General features: G+C 39.2%; 1 protein-coding gene across 5 annotated transcripts in view; it reads right to left on the reverse strand.

Annotated features, from left to right (window-relative positions):
• Positions 1 to 1905: 1905 nt before the first annotated feature.
• LOC131240740 (uncharacterized) overlaps positions 1906 to 25087 on the reverse strand; it is a 42490-nt gene continuing 19308 nt past the window's right edge. The window contains exons 4-9 of one of the 5 annotated variants that reach the window (XM_058239174.1): positions 14519 to 14561; positions 9144 to 9250; positions 6092 to 6187; positions 3751 to 3941; positions 3573 to 3642; positions 1906 to 2218 (exon numbers count right to left, since the gene is read on the reverse strand). In XM_058239174.1, coding sequence (XP_058095157.1) covers positions 2138 to 2218; positions 3573 to 3642; positions 3751 to 3941; positions 6092 to 6187; positions 9144 to 9250; positions 14519 to 14561 — 588 coding nt within the window. In that variant the 3' untranslated portion in view covers positions 1906 to 2137. The other 4 variants (XM_058239176.1, XM_058239177.1, XM_058239175.1 and 1 more) reach the window with 4 other exon arrangements.

The raw sequence follows: 25087 nt of genomic DNA on the forward strand, positions 1-25087 counted from the left end.
TGCAAGACCTAGGATATGGAATGTCAATTAGGTGGGGCCCACTTAATGTGGACTATCCATCATGAAGGGCCACACTTTGATGTGGGCCATCCATCATGTGAGGTCCACTTTGTCCATTATACAAGCCACCTTAATGTGGACCATTCATATGTGTGGGGCCCCACGTTTAGTACAAGTCGTTCATCATGTGGGCTCACTTTTGATGCCCATAATCCATCATGTGGATCCCGCCTTTAATGTGGATAGTCCATCAAGTTAAGCCACACTTTGATCTGGGCCATCCATCATGTGAGACCCACCTTTAATGTGAATAGTGCATTATGTGGGCCAACCTTGATGTGAACGATTCATCATACAGGGGGCACCTTCAATATGGGTCATTCATCCTGTGGTCCCACCTTTGATGTCCGCCACCCATCGTGTGGGTCCAACTTTTGCTTTGGACCGCCCATCACGATAGTGCCCACCTAATGTGGATAGTCAATACAGGGCCACATTTTGATGTTTGACATCCATCATGTAGGACAAACCTTTGCTGTCCACCATCTATCATGTGGGTCCCACCTTTGCTGTGAATCATCCATCATGTGGGGTCCAACCTTCAATATAGGTCGTTTATCACATGGGTCCACCTTTGATCTCAACTTTCCATAATGTGGTCCCACCTTCAATGTCCACCATCCATCGTGTGGGTCCCACCTTTAATGTGGGCTGTCCATTGGGTGAGACCCATTTGATGTTATCATCCATCATGTGGAGACACACTTTGATGTAGGGCATCCATCATATGGGGCCCACCTTTGAGGTGACTGAATTATGTGGGCCCACCTTGACGTGGACCGTTAATCATGTAGAGCCCCACCTTTAATATGGGTTGTTCACCGGGTAGGCTCACCTTATAGAAAATGTATAGAGGAGAATAAGGCAAAATGAGAATTACTTGAAAAGCTTAAGGGCAAGCTTATCCAAAAATATCTACCGCTTGTCTATCATTTATTTTTAAGAAATGTTTTTTGTTAGTTTTTTTTAAAAATAATTTATAAAATTAGAAATTTACAAAATAGTCTATTTTCAAAATAAGACCCTTTTTTTAATAAGCAAATAAGCTTTTACTAGTAGATATGCTAAACAACCCTTGAGTTGATCTATTAATCAAATTCAAATCTTGTAAATATACTACAAAATCTCATTGCATTACAATTTTTGGATTCCAATGTATTTCAAGTACAAGGTGCGAATTTAAAAAAATCTCAGTACATTTCAATTTCTCAATTCCAATGCATTCTAATTGCAAGTTACCAAAACATAACTGGAAATTAAAAATCACTTTGATTCTCATGTGATTGTGGTTTGGATTCCAATGCATTCCAAATGCACGCTCCCAGACGAGCCTACAAGTGGTCCTCATGGCTCCGTGACTGAAACCTTTGATTTTGTGGGCCCCTCTTATTGCTGAAAGCTTCGGCAGTTGGGAAGATCCTAACGTTTGTAGTAGAGGCCAGCAAAATAAGAAGTAAAGAAAGAACGCAGCCAGTCCATCTTGGAGATTCTTTAATCTCCATCCACACTGTGGACCATAATATCAACGGTTTGGACAAGAGAACCAGGGCCCCACTTGTACAAACTGAAACCTGAGAGAATCTTGATATTCATTCCACCAAAAAAAAAAAAATCCAAACAGAAAAAAGAGTATTAATAACAAGAGAAAAACTAACTCGGTTCAACTAGAACGAGTCGGAGTCCGCTAATCCAGGATGGAGACCCCAGGATGAACGGTCAGGATAGTCCGCTAATTCAGGACCATCCTCATTTTTACCTTTTGAGATTAGTCTCACACGGTCATTCTCGTAACTTAAAATCTGCCTCGGCCAAAAAAAAAAGAGGAGAAAAAGGTTAAGAAAGAAATGCACCTTATAATCAATGAATTATATGAGATGAATCCCCTGCAAGCTGTTGAAAATTTTGGCATTCTGCCACTTACAAGGAAAATATGAAGAAAATTACAATCCCCGAGGATGGTTGCTCTGAAATTACGCTAACCAAAGCATTAGAATCAATGTAAAATTAATAAAGAATGCTTGTGTGCTTGCGTCCCGGGACCAAAATAGGTAACATGCAGATGTCCTTTTGGCCTTGGTTAATTATGATAGAGCCCATCTGCCTGAACTCCAACCTTACGCATGAGCGTTTGAAGCCACTGCCCGGTTTCCGGGTCATCCTGAAAAATATGTCAATGTGAAGAAGATATTGAATATTGCCAGTGGGTTTGAAATGCATAGGCTCTTTTAGAGCTTTTTTGGAAGCAATTACTCCAAAGAGGAATCACCTCACCATACAGGCACCAAACACGGATGATGATTGGGAATGCTGATCTGGCGGGCCACTATGTGGATGGGCTATAGACCAACAATTACAGAAATTAGACAAATCTGATCATCCACTATAGAGATTTGCCAGTTGAACGTAGGACTATTGATTGTTTTGAGTAAACCATGCTGCTTTCAGACAAACGATCAAGATGGCTACCAGTCCAATCTGGTTGAATTTTGGTAAATGGACCATCCACAGGAAGATACCATCCATGACATAACAGGTCTTCCAATGCAGTCTGCTTTACTATCAGAGCTTCTTGTTATTTATGCCCTGTCTAAATGGAAGAATAAAAAAGGGGGTGTTGCAACCGTTACGTAATGGTGACAGTCATAACTGTTATGCGTTACGGGAACGAAACGGCCGTAATGTCAAAAACAAGTCTTAAAGGCCCTGTAATGGTCTCATAACAGCCCTATAACAGACCATAACATCCCCATAATGGTCCCATAACTAACAGTTTTTTCAAAAAATAAAAAAGAGTAGTAATGGCCGATACAGCGGCCATAACCGCAGTTGCAGCCCGTATCATAATGGTAATGGTCGTGGCCATTACGGCCACCGTTACTATTATGGAACACCTTGGGTAGTACTGGTACCACTGTAAGCTTATGGTGGTACCAAATAGAAATGGGGCCCACATGGTGTATGTATCACATCTCAGGTTACCCCCATGGCCTGAAATTTAGCACGATCTAAAAGTCTGGTAGACCACATCAAGGAACAATGTGGGAGGGAACACTCACCCTTGATTTTCACTGGGCCCCACCTAAGTTGCAGACCAGCCTGATTTTTGTCTTGACGGCTTGGTGACGGCTTGGTGACGGCTTGGATTCCATCACAACATGGTGGGCCCACATGCAAATCAAGGGTGGGTATTTTCTCTCAACTTGTCCCCTGTTCTGGAGCCTACCTGAGTTTCCGTTTGGGCTGATTTTTGGGCACTGTGAGTAGCATTGAGGTGAAAAATCTGATGAACGGGTCGGACGTTGTGAATACATTATGCGGGCCCCACTTCTGCCTGGTGGTACTGTAGCTTATGGTAACTTTCTTGGACAGTTAATGAGGTGGTGAGTGTTCCACTATGGAAGCCATAACCAAATCACGTGTAATTAGAAATCTCTGCCCTAGGCTACAAACTGGTGAAACACTTGCAGAGCCAATTCATGAAAGAATTCTGTTACTCTCAAAGGGGCACTCACATATAGGCAACCACTGAACCTTGCATCTGTTAACATTTGAGGAAGCATATTCTGCAAAACCACAAAAGCTCTGCATTTACACAAACAAGAGGTAATTGCCATATTATCTGACAGGCATATATGCATGAAAAAGGACCATTACATGACAACTAACAATCAGAAAGGCTTATGCACAAACCTAGGATGATCTGAAAGTCTAAGGAAACAACGAATGATAGTTTTTAGCAGTTGCTTGCCCGGTCTTCCAGAGTGTGACGCAATCATTCCCCATAGAGTTTGACTTATGGCGAGATACCGTTCAGCTGTGTTACAGGCATATTGCAGCCCAAAGTCATCCATGAGAATTTTATGAAGAATAAAGGTGGCCACCTATATATTAAAATGGATCAAAGTGATGAGTTATAATTCAAAATCATCAATAAATTCAAAGATAACAACAATTCTTCAGCATCACACCAAAAAAGCATTTGATTAAAATACAGTAACGAATCAAGAAAGTTAGTAAACTAGGACCCAATGCCTTTTTTTTTTTTTTTTTTTTGAAATTGTGCTGTGTCACATGTGCCTGTATTACCAACAGTCCTGGTCATGGCTCATCGAAAAATAGTGTATTGTTTTTTTATTATTATATTTTATTTTTAGGTTTTTAATAATCAGTTGCTTTTTTACTTTTTATTTATTTCCTGAAGTTTACATAAAATAATCACAACAAACTATTAAATATAATATTTTTATCATTACAAAAAATGTTCATAAGGATGAGTTGGCGAATCTCAATTTTGAAGGCCACCATCTCCAACACCATATACTCTTGTTCATAAGGATGAGTTGTTTTTCACATTTTTATTTATTTCCTGAATTTTGCATAAAATAATCACAACAAACTATTAAATATAATATTTTTATAATTACAAATGTTCATAAGGATGAGTTGGCAAATCTGACTATTGAAGGCCACCATCTCCAACACCAATATTCTTGTTCAAGTCACATAATAAGCAAAAAAATAAAGGACTAACAACAAATAAAAACAAACTGATAGATTGGAAAAAATAGTTCCATGGCAACGACAAAAATTAGAAGAAAATTAGCACAAAAGGGGCAAGCACCTGAAATCAAACCAAAAGCTACAACCAACCGGAACAGACAGCGGAAAAAAAATCTAAGGAGAATCATCTTTTCATTGACCCCTTGGTTAACCAGCCAATCTATGTCATTCACATCCTTTTGCATGTGAGCCAGACCACATGCAACTTTTATCTCCAACATTTTTCTGACAGAACCTGATGCTGCCAACGGAACACCACCCACCACACAACACATTTAATATGCTTGGACCACTTATCTGTATAGTGACCGCAGCTAATAAGCGATTGATCAGAACAGTGAGTTTCTAATTCAGAAGACATGGAATCTACGTCAAATTCAGAGGAAAGAACTGCCATGTACCATTGAACCCTAACTATACTACATCACTCACCTACATCACCAACTAAAATCTTGAACCATAAATCCTACAAGGTGGATTTTTCATTTGTAGAAGTCCGCCTAATGTGGTAGGTCGGACAATGATCATCCAATCAAACCACCTAAAATTGGTCATTTTTACATATTCCTTTACCGGATAAGCAGTACTCAAGTCAGGAACTCTATCAAGCTGTTTCTGATTTGAGAAGGCTCAAGGCAGGCTATGGAAGTTTCATAGTTGGGTTCGGCTTCCGTTGAACAATCAGATCTATACTTTACAAGGATGTCAAGCGAACAAGTGAGTAGAAACATCTCCCATTTTGAGCAATCTACTTCTTTCCATCCTGAAAATTCAGAATGACCCTCGACTCACACTACATAATAAGATCGTACAAATTTTAAAAGGATGTTAACTGATTTAAAAGAAGAAGAAGAAGAAAGAAACATAATGATGTCCCATACTGTCCTAGAAACCAGACAGGACCATCTGATCTGACTGGTTTCAACTTGAACCAGAGCCCCTCTCCAGTGTGAACAGTCTGACTGAGTTCAACCTGAACCAGACCCGCCTCTTAGTTGGATTGAATTTGTTTAAACCTAGATGTGCAAGATACATCTACACGATATATTTGAACTTGTAGACCAAGGTTCAGCTCTCTACAAGATACATTTGTCATAGTCTGAATCCATTGCGATACATCTCCAGTAAAGATTCGATACCTTCTACCATCAACCAAGGTATGATAATGATTATCAGGGGAGGAATGCATCAATGATAAATTTCATATCTTGGCATGTATTGACAAAACAATACAAAAGATACATCTTTATATGTATACGTATTGCTAAATAGACTTCTGTGCTGCATCACCTGATGATTTTTTGTGTGTGCATGTGTGTGTGTGTTCCTGTTACAATATAGTATGTTCCAATATTTGCTTTACGCAGCTATATTTAACCCGACTAAAACATTTGGTAATACAAAGATTGGCTGAGAGAGATGAAAAACACATAATAGAAAGTACTCAAACTTACAAAAGTGAGCCACTCACTATCTTTGAAATTTCAGAGCCAAAATCCATGGAAAGCAAACACCGAGGGACTACTTCTGTCTCTATAAGGTATCTAATACTTTCCCTATCATCAACCTGCAAAAGAAATTTATAATTTCCTTAGCTTGTTAAAGGAGTCAAAATCCAATGAACAATAACAGATAAAGTCATTTTTAACAAATGCAGTATTTTGTTAGGGGCATCAACTGATCAAACACTGCTACCATGAATTTGTTTCCTTTCCATGACAGCATGGTTGAACAAAAATAGGCAGCAAATTAATGCTTTTCCTTATAGATATACTGAAAATTAGATTTTAGCTTGTTGGTTCAGATATTTTAGAAAAAGTAGCCAACAGAAGATGATGGGCATTTCTGAGAAACTTTAGAGAGACCGCAAATCCAAAGTATAGAAAGACCTTTGGGATTTCGAAGTGCAAAGACTACTGGTGAGGGTAGAATCTCAAAGCATTCTGTGATCCTAATCAAGAAATGCAAAGATAACTGGTGAGGGTTAAATCTTGAAGCATTCTCTCACAGCATCTGCTGGACACATTCATCAGGTGGTCTCCACCATATATATTCTGGTGCAAAAATAACCCTAGTTCAGTCATCTGGTGTGCCCCACATGTAAAAAACAAAAAAGAAAGGAAGAAAACAAAAGAAAGGAAAACTAGAAAAGAAAGACTGATGGTTCAAACTCCTACTCAAGCATCCTCAGCAGGGCTCAATGATGATCTTTTCATGGTTGAAAGAAAGAAAGAAAAGAAAAGAAAAGAAAAAAGAAGAAGAAGAAGAAGGAAAACTAGAAAAGGACTGATGGTTCAAACTCCTACTCAAGCATCCTTAGCAGGGCTCAATGATGATCTTTTCATGGTCACAGGTTTAGTTTTCTAGTGAAAGTAGCTAGAATAACGTTCAGCATACAATATATGGCAATTCCTTTTACCAATTTGCATGATGACACACAACATACCTTTAAAAAAACAATGACACACAAGATATAAAGCTCCTTAGGAACCATCCAAACAACATCATGAAAGGGGTCCACCACTACATGCAATGATATATGAGATAAAAAGCTCCCTAAGAACCATCAAAGCAACAACATGAAGGGCTCCATCACTCGATTTACTGGGCCAGTGATTCTCAATCATCAAGCTTAGTAAATACTCTTGAATGTACCAAACCATTCTAGTTCCAACACAAGGTGTGCCTTTCAATTTTCTCTTCCCCCAAGCTATGCAAAATGTGCAAAAAAGACAATGATTTACTTATATCAAGCCAACTTATAGCTTCTCCATATATTCCTATGTGACAGGTAATTCTACTGAGAAAACAAATATACAGTAGTTGTAATCGTGGTTTGCTCATCAAACGATAGTCGAATTTTTTCAGCAACAGTAATCATAGAAAATCTATTTGCACAGATTCAAATGCTCTCTTGAAGGACAGAACATAATGTTAGAGTGCATAGACTTAGGTACACCTGGAACCACCATAACCAATATTGGATACGAACTTGTGTATATCTGCAGACTTCCAAAAAGTTTTGACTTAGTCATAGCCTCATAGGACAGCAGAATAGACAACCTGTGTATCTTATCGTTTGTAAATGGATTTCCTCTTTAAATAGATTTACAGGGAGAAGACGTAAACACAACTACACAAGAGATTACTCTCTCCCTTAACATGATTATTTCTCTACTTTTTCTCATGTTCTTTTGATTTTCATGGTTTCAGAGCATGTAGTTTCTCTTTTCTTTCCATTTCATTCTTCCTTACTTGAAATCGTCCAGTAAAGTGATGAAAGAGAGATTGTTCTCCATCATCATTCCACCGTTGCAGCAGTAATACGTCAACTGGAAGAGATTTCATCACCGATATTATTCTAGAAGAAGCAATCACAGTTGGAAAAGGTTTCCAATCTTCTTGAGAGTTAGATGACATCTGTTTTCCAGTCTTTTGCTCGAAAAACTTCCAAGATCTTTAGAAATCTTATCTACGGTTGCTAGTTTTGCTCAAAAGCCCTTCCAAGCTGCACAACTCCTATTCCTATCGGAATCTTTCCGGTCAGATCTGCCACAGACATCTCAAGGGATATCAGTTTTTTTATCCAAAAAAATCTTTTCACGTCTGATCTGAGAAATATGATTATTTCACTTGCCGTCAAGGCCATCTTAGTATTCCAATGTCAGAAAATCCTCCCTTTGACGACCTTGTCATCATCATCTCAAAGCAGTTTATCGAATACTTTATTTGAAAGGTGTACCTGATCATGGTTTTCTTCATTTCAATCATGGAGACTTGAATACCAGTATATTTTGTTATGTTGAATATTGTGGTCTATTACAAGAAACAATCTTTTGATGACCATTCATCTACTGAAGTTGAATATCATGCAATGGCTCATACTGCTTGTGAACTGATCCGGGTGAAAGCTCTCCTGTAGGATATGGGATTTCCAACATCTCCCTCCATTCCTTTACATTGTGACAACCAGGCAGCCATACACATTGTATTGAATCCAGTCTTCCATGAATGTACCAAGTATATTGAAGTCAACAGTCATTTTTATTCAAGAGAAATTTGATGCCAAAGTTCCTCACACACCATTAGTTTGTTCAAAAGATCAGGCGAATATCTTTACCAAAGCCACATCCACAGTTCATCTAAAAGCCATTTGTGCCAAGCTTGGCATGAACAGCATCCATGCTCCAGCTTGAGGGGGGGATGCTAGTCTGTATAGGCTTAGGTACACCTGGAGAGCACCATGCCCAATATTGTATATAAACTTGTGTATATCAGCAGACTACCATACAATTTTGACTTAGTCATAAGACAGCTAGCACAAACAACCTGTGCATCTTATTGTTTGTAAACATATTTGCTCTTCAAATAGATTTACAAGGAGAAGACATAAACACCAGAGAGAAAACTCCCTTTCGTGATTATTTCTCTACTTGTGTTCTTTTGATTTTCACATACAATTCCACATTTTAATTCATAGTTCTACTGAATTAAATCCACTAAAATATTGAAGCATTAAATACCTTTACAAGCGTGCCAATTACTCCCAAGCTAGTAAGCCTCAAATCTTCAATGGGTGTTGTGTACATTCTAATGCTTAAAAATGGGTACAAGTATACAGGTATGTTAGCTGCAAGAGAACAGGCCATGTATTCTGTTAATAATGTCCAACACCAACAATTTCCAAACTGTTTAATGAAACAAATGCATGTTAGTGGAAGAAGAAGAAATAGATAATTCAAAGAACAATTCCATAAATGTTAAACATAAAATCGTAAGAACATGGACTGCCGGAGATTACTACCCAGCAATTGATGAAATTTCCACGATCATGCATATTGAAGTTTTTTTTTTTTTTCGTAATATAACTGTCCTCATTCCTTGGAACCAAGAGGCATGCCCATAGAATTCGAGATGGATGGAAGAACTGGAAATGTGCCTCCGGAGTTTTATGTGATCGTCATGTATCACTCAAATTGAAAGGGAAATTTTATAGGATCGCTATAGGACCAGCCATATTTTATGGGGCAAAATGTTGGGCAGTCAGGGAATAACATGTTCATAGTATGAGTGTAGCGGAAATGAGGATGTTGAGATGGATGAGCAGCCACAGCCCGCAAGACAAGGAAGGATAGAGTTAGAAATGCATGCATTCGAGGGTACCAAGGAACAACGTTTTAAATATCGACGATATTGGCTAATATATCCCACAATATGTCTTGTATCCCACTTGTGCGATACGAAACTCACAGGTAGTGCCGATATATCCCACATGTTCAATTTGATGAGCATTTTCCATTTCTCATCCCCCCCCCCCTTTCTTTTTTTTTTTGAAATTATGTTAAATCAGTGTCAAATGGTTATAAATCCATTAGTTTTTCATGCTTTGCATGAAAAATCATGGAGTTGGAGCTTTGATTTCGATATCCATTGGCACTTCATGTTCTCCATGTTTTTTTTTTTTTTTTGAAAATTTCCTTCAACCAGTTATCAATTCAAACTAAGTTCGAAGTCTTTAAGAGTATTTGATGAAATGATCATTACAAACACTCTGATTTCGAAATTTGAGTGTAGGTGGTCCAATTTGGGGAAAATTCAAAAATTTCCCAATTTTCCCAAATTGCTTGCAATGTTACACACCAAACATGAAATCAAGCATGTATGAGGGCTAATCTACTGATTTGTTAAGTCCTTGTCAATTTTTGGAAAATAAAAATAACTTTTAATTAAAATCATTAAAATATTAATTTTTTTCTTCAAAATTATGCTTCAACTAGCAGTCAATTCAAACTAATTTCGAAGCATTTAGGAGTGTTTGATGAAATTATCATCACATACACTCTAAATGTTATGCATTCAATTTGAATATTGTTGCATTAGTTCAGTCACATAACAGATAGCTTAGGACCCTATACAAAGGAAACCTATTTTGTGCACTTCTTTTTCGAGATGTTATGATTTAAAAGTGTGTATTAAGGTATTTTTTTAACAATCCCTGAAGTTTCATAAAAAAATTCAACCATTTTCCCAATGCTTCCCAACAAGTGCGATAAATTACCCGATACAAACGATATATCCCGTGCGATAACTGATATGTATCTGTATCCCAAGGATGCGATACATAAAGCCATACCGATATTTCGAACACTTCCTAGGAGTAGGGCCAATAGGTCATAGGATGAGGGAAAGTAGTCTTAGATGGTTTGGTCATGTGCAACGGAGACCAAGAACCACGCTGATTAGGAGTGAGTTGGTACTAGTTGAAGATCTAAAGGGGGGAAGGCCCAAGAGGGCATGGATGGAGGCAATAATAAAAGATTTGATGATCTATGGTCTAACTGAAGGTCTAGCCCTTGATAGAGTGGAATGTTGGAACAAAATTCATGTAGCCAACCCCAATTAATTGGGATAAGGCTTAGATGATGATGAACTCTCCTCGTGCTTGAGAACAAGGAAGCGTGCTTCAGGTTACTCATCTAAACAAACCCTAAAAGATGGAGAGACGAGAAGAACATATTTAAATCACTCACAGAGGGAAGATGTAACTAAGACTCCCAAAGATCAGGCCAATCTCATTGACTTAAACTCCTTGTGTAGCATTACATACTCAAGCAAGACTTTCCCATCATCAATATTGGAAAACAAGCTCATCTAAATCACACCAGACCTGCATTTGCTTTATTACAATCATTGAAGTTGACTTTCAAGGCACTAAGAGGTAGGGACAATTGAAAAGCCAAGAAAATAAGAAAGCAGCCTCTACGAAGTTGCACCTCTGCAACACAAACACAATTACAAATACATATTATCTTACACTCCCCCTCCAGCTGAAGCATATTTATGCACATGCCCAGCTTGCCCAAAATCTGGTGAACACAAGAACAACGGAAGCTTTTGTGAGAATATCAGCTAAATGATTGTCTCACTGAACAAATGGAGCAGACGGTAATTTCGAGGCAACCTTCTCTCTATCAAAGTGATAGTCAACTTGATATGATTGGTTCTCTCATAGACAATTGAACTAGAAGCAATAAGAAGGGATCTACGCAATGTGTGGCACACACGTCCACACTGTGGGACCTGTGTCTCATAGGTTTGTAGCATATGTACAACAGCCGAGCCAAGTGAGGTCACCATCATTGGCATGTGCAATCCAATCTATCCACAAAATTAGGCACATTACATTCACCATACATGAGAATAAAAAAAAAAAAAACTGCATCCCAACCTAGGTGGTCCCCACACAAATCTATGCTTGGTGTCCTCTTCCTATTGTTCCACGTGTTGTGGCCCACCTAAGTTGTTGATTTGTTAGGTTTTTTATCCCACTTCGTAATAGGAAAGGGCTCGCCCAATGGATGGAGTGGATGTCACACACAACATAGTGGGCCCACTGATCTCGTGTGTTATATGGTGCGAGTTAGAAAGTTTTCTCATGGTCAGCACTTACAAACAGAACAAGCCTCATGGTGTTAAAAGACAAAAATAAATAAATAAGAAAGATGAGAGAAGAAGGCTGCCATGTAGGCAGCCCCATTTCTGAACTGGGATTCACTTAGTATGTTTATCGATGTGTATAGCTGCTTGATAATCACACTGTAATGGGTTAGGCATAGGCCATTGCATGATATTTGTGAGTACTAGTAGTGATCGATGTAAGGCAGTAACTGCCCAACCTTGCTTCTACTCGCAGTCCATGTACTAGCCCACATGGTTAAATCATCGTCATGCGAGCAAAACTGAAGCATGTTTTTCCTGATCCACACAAATAGAAGGAACAGGTTGGGATACACTTCAAAAGCTCATGTTTTGCCACTACGTGAAGCTGTGACTAAGGCATCTACAGGAAAATGATGGAAGAGAACCGGTATGCAACCCCTTGGACTTGATGGTAACTGGTGGAGATGCATTTGTGGCTGGGGAGGATGAGGATCCAATTTACGAGTCAGTTAATTCGGCAGAGACTTGGACAGGGCACATTGACACCCTCATTAAAGATATTACGAGATGCAGAAGACATGAACATTGCTGTCAACAAACTTATGGTTAAAGAAGTGGGGTCTCAAGATGATTCCTTTTAATTCCTTGATGAAGGTGCTGGCATCTAAAAGTGAGGTCCATGAGGCATCAAGGTCACATGGGGGCTGTGTGGTAGCTTGAGCGATTAAGTGAGCAACAATGAGTGGGCTGCATACCCATCTGATAGAGATGACAACAGAGATGATGGAGACGATGACGGCATCGAGGATGTTTGTATAGAGATTCCAAATCAGGCATCTTTTACCATTGTGGAGAGGGACTTTGACCATGTTACACAGGATCCAGACCATGGTGCTCATGCCCCATTATGGGCTTCTAAGCTGAGGCAGCAGATATTGGGTTCTAGGAGATAGATGACACGATGAGGCTATTGCATAGAGCACTGAGTCCATAGAAGTGATGTTCAAGCAGCTCCATTTCCATGCCGCATTATGGATATGGCTCGTATGCCCAGTATTCGAATTATCTCCGATATTATCGAAATATCTCTGATATTAGCTTTATCTCCAGCTCAATGATACCGATAACATTGGTAGCGATACCAATAACGCTGGTGGTATTAGAAATTCCAGGTATTAGCAATGTGTCGCTAAGTATCACCAACATATCAATATCACTATATAATCGCCAATATTTTCAACTATGTAAATTCTAGGTGTCGCTTGTATTGCCAATGCATCAATATCACCAATGTATCACCAATATTTTCAACTACGCAAATTCTAGGTAATGCTTGTATCATAAGTGTATCGATGATATTTCAATAATATCTCCAACGTATTGATATTATCAAAATTTTTTTTATTAGAAAAAAAATTATTTCAAAATTATTTTTTTTTTTTCATGGGCACATGGTTATATGTAGTGTTCAATTTGTCACTGATAATATCTCAATATTATCAACATTACAACATGCGTGATATTGAGACCACAATCTTTCATTTCCTTTACAATTGTTGATGATTTCTTGGTGAAATATCATGTGTTGTTGATATTTTGCAATATCAATGGATGTTTGGCTTGAAGGTTGGGTTAAATAGGGTGGATGGGATGGACTGATTTCTTACAACAGCACAAGCTTTTAAGGCCCCATTAAATGGAAACTTGTTATGTGTGCATTTCTTTTGTAAATTATTTTTTTTCTAAATATGCAAATATGTACATTTTAACATATCCTAAAGTTTTGCTGAAAATTCCACCGTTTTTCCCATGCTTCCCTACATTTCCGGTTATTAGCGATATTATTGGCGATATCGATATTGTTTCCGTATCCCTGGCCAGCGAAACTTGTAGCGATACCGATACTTCGAACACTGCGTATGCCTTTGGGATGAGCAACACCAATGAATATGACACGCCGTCATTTGACTATGGATATGGTCATGGGTGCAATTATGGCTATGGATAGAAATACAGCTACGGGTAGATGTATCTAGGATACGGATTTAGGTGTGGAGGTTTACAGCCACAAGCTCATAATAAAGATGCATTATTGCAAGCCTCATAATTTTAAAAAATGCATTGCTAAAAGCTGAAGATGTATAAAACCATAAACACAAAATGCTAACAAAGAGATGAGAAGGGCCATAATAAACATGAAGGAATGTGCACTCTACAAAATAAATTGGAACTAAAGTAATGTAAGAAAAATAAATAAATCATGGCTAGCACTAACAATGATTGTATCTACCAAAATAGTATGTCAACGCAAGGAGAAACATAACTCCATCATACATTAATCGAAGCTCAAGTTATTTTCCATGATTTCTATATTCAGCCACTTTATTAATTGAATTGAACTTCAAGAGGATCCAAGTTGGAATGTCCTCACACATTAATAAGGATACTGCAGAATTACCATTCAATAAAAGATGTCTTGTTTCTGGGTGCAACGCTATGCTCTGTATGGAAATTCAAACCGAAAAAGAATTAAATCAGTTGTGTGCAAATTTTCAGAATGAATGAACAGGGGAAAAAAGAAGGAAAAAGTCTGACATCTATAATAGACTCATGAAGCTCTTAGGAGCCCAAGCCACGAGCAATACACGAGAGCAACTAGGCACACAATGCCTTTATAAATAAATCATAAGTCAACAAGAGAAAAGTCAAGATGGCTTAAGTTATATGCTGAGGGAACAAACCCAACAAGGAGCAACAAGATCGACATGTCAAGGAACTAACATGTTGAAGAAAGGGGGAAGGGTGTACTGATTATATATTAGGCTGTAGGTATAGACGGGAATAAAAAAGCATCTATGGTATAGACGGGAATAAAAAAGCATCTATGTGTTGGCCTATATAAATCTTGACCTTACCCTGCAAGAGGTTAATACATATTATTAATAGTGATAGGTCTGATAGGTTTGTTGCAGAGGATCCTGATGTGGACCTTCAGCAGTCTTTCCTACCTCGTAAATGTCGTGGTGGTGACAGGTGTCAAGGGAAGTGAAATAATGAGTTTAGAATGGGCATCTCAGAAAAAGTAGTCTTTTGGAGATATGTTGCCAATCCTTCGTCAAACCTGTGTGGCAGAGGATTATGAATTTTGGAGAGATCAATGGCGGTCACCATCACTTATTGTAGAAACAATACTAAAACACAAACCCAGCTCAATGATTCTAGTTGATCTCCAAGAAGCAGTCACTGGCTAGATAACATTCCCTAAATTTCCCAAGTTTACAGTCTTCGACCTTTTTTTGGATAGTTAGGATTTTATTATAAGCAAAAAGAATGCCAACTGACTTCTAGTTAATTTCTGTAATTAGCTGATTGTTCCTTTTGCTCATGGGATAACAGAGGATGAAGAAGTGCATGGCTGTGTGACGCGACAAAAGAAATCAAATAATCAATCTAACTAAGAGACATTATGAAGAAGAATAAAGAGAGGTCAAATGTCACAAGAAAATAGGGAGGATGTGAGCAAACACCCTGCCTGAATCTAAAACAATATGAACCCCATAACTAATCTAATGTTTGCCAACCCATTTGATACATAACAAAAACCCTAAATACCTCTCGTAATGAGTAAATAATTTTACCCCACCACAATACGCAGTTCATAATTTGTTGATAACACCTCAATTCTTGTGTTGAACAGTGGGCGAGCATTTTATGTGGACACTTATGGAGGTATATGGGCCAAATAACCTAGAATGAGAAGCAATATTTGGCATGAGCTGAGGGCTGTTGGTGGGGATTTCAACACGATCCGCTTCAGTCACGAGAAAATGGGAGGGCGCAGAGTCACAACTTCCATGAGGAAGTTCGTGGAACTTGTGGATAGGAATGGCCTTATTGATCTTCCTTAAGTAGAAGTCGGTTAACTTGATCTGAAAAACCAAGATAGGTCCATCATGTGCACTGTTGTAATGTGCGATCGCATATGCGCACTATGGAGGGGAAATCGCATATGTGACTATGGCATATGCAATCATTGCACATATAGGATCACATATGTCAAATATGCAACAATATTAGATCGCACACAACATATGCGATCGCATATTGGCCCAATGGTCAGAAATCTGACCGGAAGGACTTAATTTTTTATTTTTATTTTTTCAAAATCCAACCTTTTTGCCTATAAAAAGGCATTCATACCCACTCCATCTATTTGCATTCTACATTCACTCAAACTCTCTCTCTCTACTCTCATACACTTTCAAAGTCTCAATTTTCTTATTCTCTCTTACATAATTACATTCTCCATCTTTGAACTCTCAAATTCCAAGTCTCCAAGGCCCAAGCTCCAACTTCTTTCAACCTTCGATCAAGATTCAAGAAAGTAGAAGAAAGAATACATCGAATTCCAAGTCAAGTCTCTCATTTCATTTTCTACATATCTCATAATTCTCATTCATTTCATTTTCTACATTCTCCTATTTATTATATTCATTCTCTAGTTACATAACATTCATTTAAACATTCTCTCTCTCTCTCTCTCTCTCTCTCTCTCTCTCTCTCTCTCTCTCTCTCTTTCTACATTCTACATTTTTTAATCTCAAGATTCTTCATAATCTATGATTATACATTCATTCATTCTCATTTTATTTCTATATCTCTTTAATCCCTAAATTCTCATTTCTACAATCTACATAACTACATTCATTCATTCTCATATCTATCTCTCTTTAGTCACTCATTTATCTCTATTATCATTTCTATCTCTTTAATCTCTAGATTCTCATTTCTATTCTACAATATACATTCATTCATCATTCTCATTTGTCATTTGCGACAAAGTAGGTACAAGTACAATCTACTTTCATCTCATTTGTCATTCTACATTTCTCTCTCTCTTTCTATCTTTCTCTCTCTACATTCAAGACTCAAGAGTCGAGACGTTTTTTTTTAGTTTGTTACAACTTACAAGAAGATAAGATTCAAGTGTAACTTTAACTCCCTCTCTTTCTCCTTTTCTTTTCGATCCCTTTTTTCTACTACTAGTGTGAGTAAGTGTAACTCTCTCTCTCTCTCTCTCTCTCTCTCTCTCTCATCTTTTTAGTCTTAACTCTTTATTTTAGTTTAGTCTTTAGTTTTTACAACTTACAAGTTATAACAAGAAGAATCAATAAACCATGCCTTCTTCCCAATCTTTCTCTTTGAAACCCAAGTTGAATGACCCGGGTTGGAAGTATGGGCATTATCGTAGTGCTACGGATAAAACTCGCACAGTATGTGAGTTATGTTGGTTCTAGTGGCATTGCGTAACAACACCTTGCATATACAGTTACTGGGGTCAAATGCAAAAGCACACGACAAAATTACTACAGAAATCCGAACGGAGATCACGGAATATATGGATAAACAATTGAGAAAGAGATGCGATAGTGCCAAACGTCAAGATGAATGTATGGAACACAACGCATACGATGATATAAACGTAGTTGATGTAGATGAAGCTAGCCCTACCCCCCTATGCATACTTCTTTGTGTAACTGTATAGAGCCCAAAGGTCCAAAAGCCACATGTCGCTATGGCATATGCGGTCCATCCTCCCAAAGTGGCACGTGTGATTGCATAATCACTTACATGATCGCAAATGACAACATTTATGCAATTGCATATGACAACACTTATCACATCATCACCCAATCATCATCAGGGTCTAGGCTCCAAACATGGACCTAAAAGACTACATAGGCTCAAGACTAAATGGCCCTATTGGTGCTCTTCCATATGCATAAGTCTATACAACACGACTATATATTGTGGTTTCCTTACTGAACTATCATGTGAGTACATGTTTCCACTCAAGTGACCCAACCACATCTGTATGTCATATTCAGTCAAAGAATAACAGCATGTATTAAATCCACTCGAGGTGATAACGAATTCTCCATTACTCATCCTTAGGTGTCAAGACGTATGGACAAGGCACTTAGCAATGTAGTATGCTTCCATAATGGGACCTAGAAGCATTCCTTCACGTGATCCCATGTTCAATGTGCCAATACCTATGTTGTGCATACTCATGTACATATGTGATTAAAATAACTCAAATTGCGAGACAAAGCCAAAATTGCTTTAGTAGTCATCAAGTCACATAACAACCTCACATATGTACTACCCAAGCACATGATTGATTGTGAAAATTATTTTCATGGACAAGGGATTTCGGGTCCTATCTCCTCATGTCATTGGCTTGACCGCATACACAAGATCCAATGCAGTGTCCATGATGGACTCCATGGGTTTAGCCATGCTATGCGCTTACAACATGTAAGATGCAATTAAGAAGATATGCTCCCAGACAGTAACCATGTTACATTAGTCATTAATAAAGTAGTATTAATGATGGCTTTAGCAGGAATCCAATTGGATTTCTATAAAATTCAACAAATGCAATGAGAAAGAAAAGTTTTGGAAGTGGGAAGCAAAGGCCTGGTTTTCATCCAAATTTCTCCTTGCTAAGTTGTGCAACTATGGACACCCTCGATGCTTGTGCGCCAAAATTTGGAAGGTCATTATTCCCCCTCAGTTTCAAGCTTTTGTGTGGATCACTGTCACCAACAAAATTCTTACAATTGACGCCTCAAAAAGAGGAATGTGGTGGTGGACAATAAGTTTTTTCATGTGCAGGAGACGAAAGGAATCAACGGATCATCTCCTTTTGCATTGCTAGGTTGCTAGAGGTATTTGGGACTTTCTTTAAAAGGTAACAATAATCTTATTAAAGAAAAGGAGCATCGAGATAGAGCAAAACACTATACAAAGGAAACATACAAACATCATAACAAACTATAAAATGAAAGAGCAAGCATTCCCCCCACCCCCAAAACATGACCCCCACTAGGGAATATAAGGCATCACTCTCAAAATTACCCAATCAATATTGTGGATCATATTTTAGAAATACCTCCTATTTCTTTCTTCCCAAATCGCCCATAAAGCCACTAACAATCACAAACGTCAGATTGCCCTCCGACTCTTCCCAACCTCTACACCATGCGATCCCACAAGAAATTGTCCACTTGAGCTTGGCGAAGCGCAAAAAGACAGTGTAGACTATTTAGTTGAAGGCACTAGGTACACCCTAGGCAACAACCCCTGAAATGCTAGAAATGCCCAGGCACGAGACGACATTCCACGAGCGGTTTTTTCTTTTAGAAAATTATATTAGTAGAATATATGTTGTTTATAGATACATTATTTTTAGAATAATTTTAGCTCTAAAACTAATTTTAACACAATGAAATAAAACTAAGTGTAAAGTTACTGTGAATTTTAAATAAAGTGATAGTTAGACACCACTTCCAAAAACTTGAATTCATTTATAAATTGGAACATGTTTATGGTGGTGTAACGGTCCACTCTTTGGTGAGAAGTTGTATCATACTGTCTGATGAATTTATGAACCTTCATATATTTAATTTTCTAACTATCTACTATCAATGATAGATATATTAGAATGAATGTAATATGAAAATATCTTACATTTAGGTGTTTGCACTTATTTTTGAGGGCCAAAATTCATGCATAAATAGAAAAAAATATTTTAAAAAATAAATAAAATGGTAGAATTTCCAATTCCTCTTTAGCTTAAAATCCCATATCCTCAACTTTCATAAATTCCCCTAATTATAATCCATACAATTCCAATTTCCCAAAATCCTTGCCCTAAATTTCCTAATTTCGCGAGTACCCAAATTCCCCAACCCAAAATCATAATTTTGCTAAATTTCCTAAAATTTCCAAACCTTAAAAAACCAAAATTTCAATATCCCCAACTCTTTTAATCTAAATTTTCCAGTTTCCTTGAGAACCCCAATTTGTGTCTATCCCTTGTTGGCATAAATGGAAACTCAAATTTCTTTTAAGAACCCTAATGTAGTGCTTGAAAGGCTAGTAGAAAAAATCCACAAAACCTTAATTTCAAAATTTCCAAACTTAGAAACCTTCATTTTATAGAATTTCCAATAATTTGTGTCTATCCCTTGTTGGCATAAATGGAAACTCAAATTTCTTTTAAGAACCCTAATGTAGTGCTTGAAAGGCTAGTAGAAAATGTAAACCGAGACGAGTTGAAAGCTTTTGTGTATTTGAGACAACCCAAAGGGGTTGAATATATAGAGATTACAGCATCTATACAAGGAAAGAAATAAAATCAGAATCATCTACCTATGGAAACCAACTATATAAGGTATGCTAGCTATACAAGGTATGTTTCAGCCTGTCTAACATCCTCCCTCAAACTAATGCGGGTCATCGACAAGTAATAGTTTGCCAATGAGAAATGAGTGACGTGCAGAAGTTAGGGACTTGGTGAAAATGTCTGCAAGCTGATCATGGGATGCAACATGTGGTAGAGAAATGAGTCCAGACTGAAATTTCTCACGGATAAAGTGACAGTCAACTTCAATATGCTTCGTCCGTTCATGAAAAACCGGGTTAGAGGCAATCTGAATGGCTCTGAGATTATCAACATGGAGTGGAGTAGGATTCTGCACAGGAATGCCCAAGTCGGAAAGAAGTCCACATAACCAAACAAGTTCACTACACGCAGCAGACATCGCTCGATACTCGGCTTCTGTGCTTGATTTGGAAACAGTGGCCTGCTTCTTACACTTCCAAGAGATGAGAGAAGTGCCGAGAAAAACACAGCAGCCAGTGATAGATCTTCGTGTGAGAGCGTAACCAGCCCAATCAACATCCGAATAAGCACGAAGGTCCAGAGTCGCCGTGGAGGAGAAGAACAGTGATCGATCTAGAGTTCCACGTAGGTACCATATGATGCGTAACACCGCAGTCATATGAAGAGTCCGAGGAGCAGAAACAAACTGACTGACGACTTGGACAGCGTAGGCAATATCAAGGCGAGTCATAGTTAAGTAAACCAGACTCCCAACCAAATGGCAGTATAAGTCGGGCTGTGCAAGTAGATCACCATCGTCGTGGCCATAATGAATGTTAAGTTCTAAGGGAGTCTGAACTGTTTTCTGATCTGTCAATGATGCCAAAGCGAGAAGATCCTTGGCATATTTACGCTGGCTGACTAGGATCTCACGTTTAGAACGTGAGATTTCAAGCCCAAGAAAGTATGTAAGATGGCCGAGGTCTTTCATCTTGAAGGAGGATTGCAGAACTTCCTTTAAAGCCGAGATGCCAGCAGTATCGCTACCAGTCAGTAGGAGGTCGTCAACATATACTAGAACAATGACAATTCCGTGAGCAGTGATGCGCAAAAATAAGGATAGGTCATGACCACTTTGAGTAAAGCCAGCACCCGTAACAACATCGTGAAAGCGTTGGAACCATGCCCGAGGTGCCTGTTTGAGGCCGTATAGGGCTTTCTTTAGGCGACATACCTTATTGTCAGGGATTAAGGAGCCAGGAGGAGGTTTCAAATACACGGTTTCTTGAAGATCTCTATGAAGAAAGGCATTTTTCACATCCATCTAAGCGAGTGGCCATGAGCGAACAGAAGATATAGCCAGAAGAGTACGAACAGTTTTCATCTTGGCCACGGGAGCGAAAGTCTCATCATAATCAATTCCGTATTCTTGTTTGTATCCCTGAGCGACAAGTCGAGCCTTGTATCGATCCAATGATCCATCAGACTTGAGTTTGACCGAATAAATCCATTTGCTACCAATTAGTTGGTGGAGGTCGAGTGACAATGTCCCACGTATGATTATCATCCAATGCCCAAGTTCTTCTGCCATAGCCTTCTTCCAACAATCATGAGTGGCTGCCTGAGAGTATGAAGTAGGAATAGAAACGGTATCCGGAGTAGCATTCATGGCAGACATAGAGCATATCAACTGATCAGGCGCTCGATGTTCACGAGCGGAATGACGGATCGAGGTAAGTTCGGGATCAGCAACGGGTACAGTAGGTTCGGGTTGAGTAATAGGTGGTGGATCTGCACGTGGTCGACATGAGTAAACCTGCAACGGACGAGGGAGAGTACTTGAGGCAAACGGAATTTCTGGAAAGGCAGTTAGACCAGGAGAGTTGGGAGTGTGCGGAGGAGGAAGAGATGAATGAAAAGCAATGTGCTAAAGAAAAACATGTCGTGAAACCCGAACACGATGAGAAACCGGATCATAACATCGAAAACCCTTCTGAGTTTCTCCAAATCCCAAGTACATACATTTGACTGATTTTGGAGATAGTTTGTTACGTTCACGTGAAGCCAGGTGAACATAACAGATACAACCAAAAACACGAAATGTGGAATATGCAGGAGGTAAGCCAGTGAGAACAGAGTAAGGAGATTTACTGTTCAGAACTTTGGTTGGCATCCGGTTAATCAAGTAGACGGAATGTAACATTGCTTCAGCCCAGAAAGAACGAGGAACACTCATAACTGTCATCAGGGTGTTGGCAGTTTCAACAATATGACGATTTTTTCTTTTAGCCACCCCATTCTGTTGTGGAGTATCAGAATAGGTGATTTGATGAATAATTCCATGCCCTTGAAGAAATGTACGAAAATCAGTTGAGAGATGCAGGAGGTAAGCCAGTGAGAACAGAGTAAGGAGATTTACTGTTCAGAACTTTGGTTGGCATCCGGTTAATCAAGTAGACGGAATGTAACATTGCTTCAGCCCAGAAAGAACGAGGAACACTCATATCTGTCATCAGGGTGTTGGCAGTTTCAATAATATGACGATTTTTTCTTTCAGCCACCCCGTTCTGTTGTGGAATATCAGAACAGGTGGTTTGATGAATAATTCCATGCCCTTGAAGAAATGTACGAAAATCAGTTGAGAGATATTCCCCCCCTAAGTCAGAGCGGAGAGTTTGAACTGAAACCCGAAATTGAGTCTCCACCATAGAGTGAAATAACTTGAATTTTTCAAAAACCTGTGACTTCAATTGCAGAAAGTAAATCCAAGTGTAACGTGTGAAATCATCAATGAATATTACATAATATCGTAACCCAGAGAGAGACATAATTGGTGAAGGACCCCAGACATCCGTATGCACAAGTTCAAACATAGAAGATGATTTTGTAGTACTTAGGGAAAATGGAACACACTTACTTTTTGAAAGACAACAGGAAGAACAAGAATAATCCAAATCATTTTTATTAAGAGAAATATTCCCTAACATGCCAGACGAAATTAACTGAAGTAACCGATCGGAATGTGGATGACCCAGGCGAAAGTGCCATAGTTTCCAGAATTTATTTGCTGAAGAAATATCTGATGAAGAATGAGAAAAGAAACAACGGGCCGTAGTGACAGATGGATCAAAATCCAGCACGTACAGACGACCATGCCGCCTACCCCTCCCAAGTACCTTCCCCGTCGCCAGATCCTGCACAAAACAACAGTTGGGAAGAAATATGACTAAGCAGTTATTTGATGTGAGTTGACCAACTGAAATTAAATTGGAGGAGAGGTTAGGGACATGAAACACATCACGAAGGGTGAACTGGCGATGAGCAGAAGGAGAGAAAGTCAATGATCCAACAGACTGAATAGGTAGTCTAGTGCTATCCGCAGTAGAAATAGCCTGATTGCCGGTGTAGGGACGAATGTCACGAAGATGTGATACAGCACCGGTCATATGATTGGAAGCACCCGAATCGAAGAACCATGTAGAAGATGGGGATATACCTGACATACCGGCCACAGAAAGGGCCTGAACGATTTGCTGGAGCATCGCAGGAGTCAACGGAGATGAAAGACCTTCAGCAGAAACAGTAACAGTCGACTCGGAAGAAATAGTGGCAGCAGTAGCAGAAAGAACACGACCATGGCCAAGACCACGACCACCACGTCCACGAACAGAAGAAGATGCATATGCACGTGTACGGCAGTCTTAAATACCATGACCAGTTCGTCGACAATAAGCGCACCATTCTTTGTATTGAGCAACAACATGACCCACCTTGTTGCAGCCGCGACATGTTAAAAGAGAGGAGCCACGCATTGATGTAGTGGTGGACACAGCAAGCACCATATCAGAGGATCCCGGAGTCGAGGAAGGAAGTGATAGAACTTTCAGTCGTTGTTCCTCAGCCAATAGATCATTAATAACCGAATTCAATGAAAGAGTAGGGCTACGGTTCAAGAGAGCAGCTCGACAATGCTCGAATTCCGGACGCAGTTTCATAAGAAATTGGCGAACTTGCGCACTCTCGCGCATAGTTTGGAAAATCCTAAAGTCATTAGGAAATATTGGATCCATCAAGGCCATCTCAGTCCAAATTGTGACAATTTTAGAATAAAATGATTGAATACTGTCGTCACCCTGAGTAAGGTTAACGAGATCTTATTCCAGACGATATGACCGGGCCGCATTACTTTGTTGATAAATTGTCTGAAGATGCTCCCACATTGCCTTAGCCGTGCGATGAGGTGTGAGGCCAACAGCAATGGACCGATCGACTGAATCGAGAATCCAAATAATAATCCGTCCATTGTTCATTTCCCAATCAGCCAATTTATCGGCATCCGTGGAAGTGGGAATAGTAACAGATCCATCAATTAGTCCCCACAAACCACGACCCTTCAGGAAGTTCTGAAAATGGATGGCCCATAGTGAATAGTTGGTACCATCAAAACTACACCTTGGGGCCTCTGTACGTGATGAGTTCTTGTCCATTGATCGGAGTTAGTATAAAGCACGCAAAGAGTTGCAGCAAAAGAAGAATAGGAACAGCAACAGGACAGCAACAGTTGTAGCAGAAGAAGAATAGGAACAGCAACAGTTACAGCAGAAGAAGAATAGGAACAGCAACAGGACCTGTGGATCTGAAAAATGTAGATCCGGCGACGCAGCAACAACAGCAACAGATCAGGCGACGCTGGGGGTGGTCGGATCTTCAATAGGAGTGGTCGGACGCGCAGGGGGTGGTTGAACGCACAACAGGGGGTGGTCGGACACGCGGCAGGGGGTGGTCGGACGTGCAGGGGGTGGTCGGACGAATGGTCGGACGCGCAGGGGATGGGCGGATCTTCAACAGGGGACG

The sequence above is a fragment of the Magnolia sinica genome, chromosome 3 (assembly GCF_029962835.1).
Source record: "Magnolia sinica isolate HGM2019 chromosome 3, MsV1, whole genome shotgun sequence".
NCBI classification, from domain to species: Eukaryota; Viridiplantae; Streptophyta; class Magnoliopsida; order Magnoliales; family Magnoliaceae; genus Magnolia; species Magnolia sinica.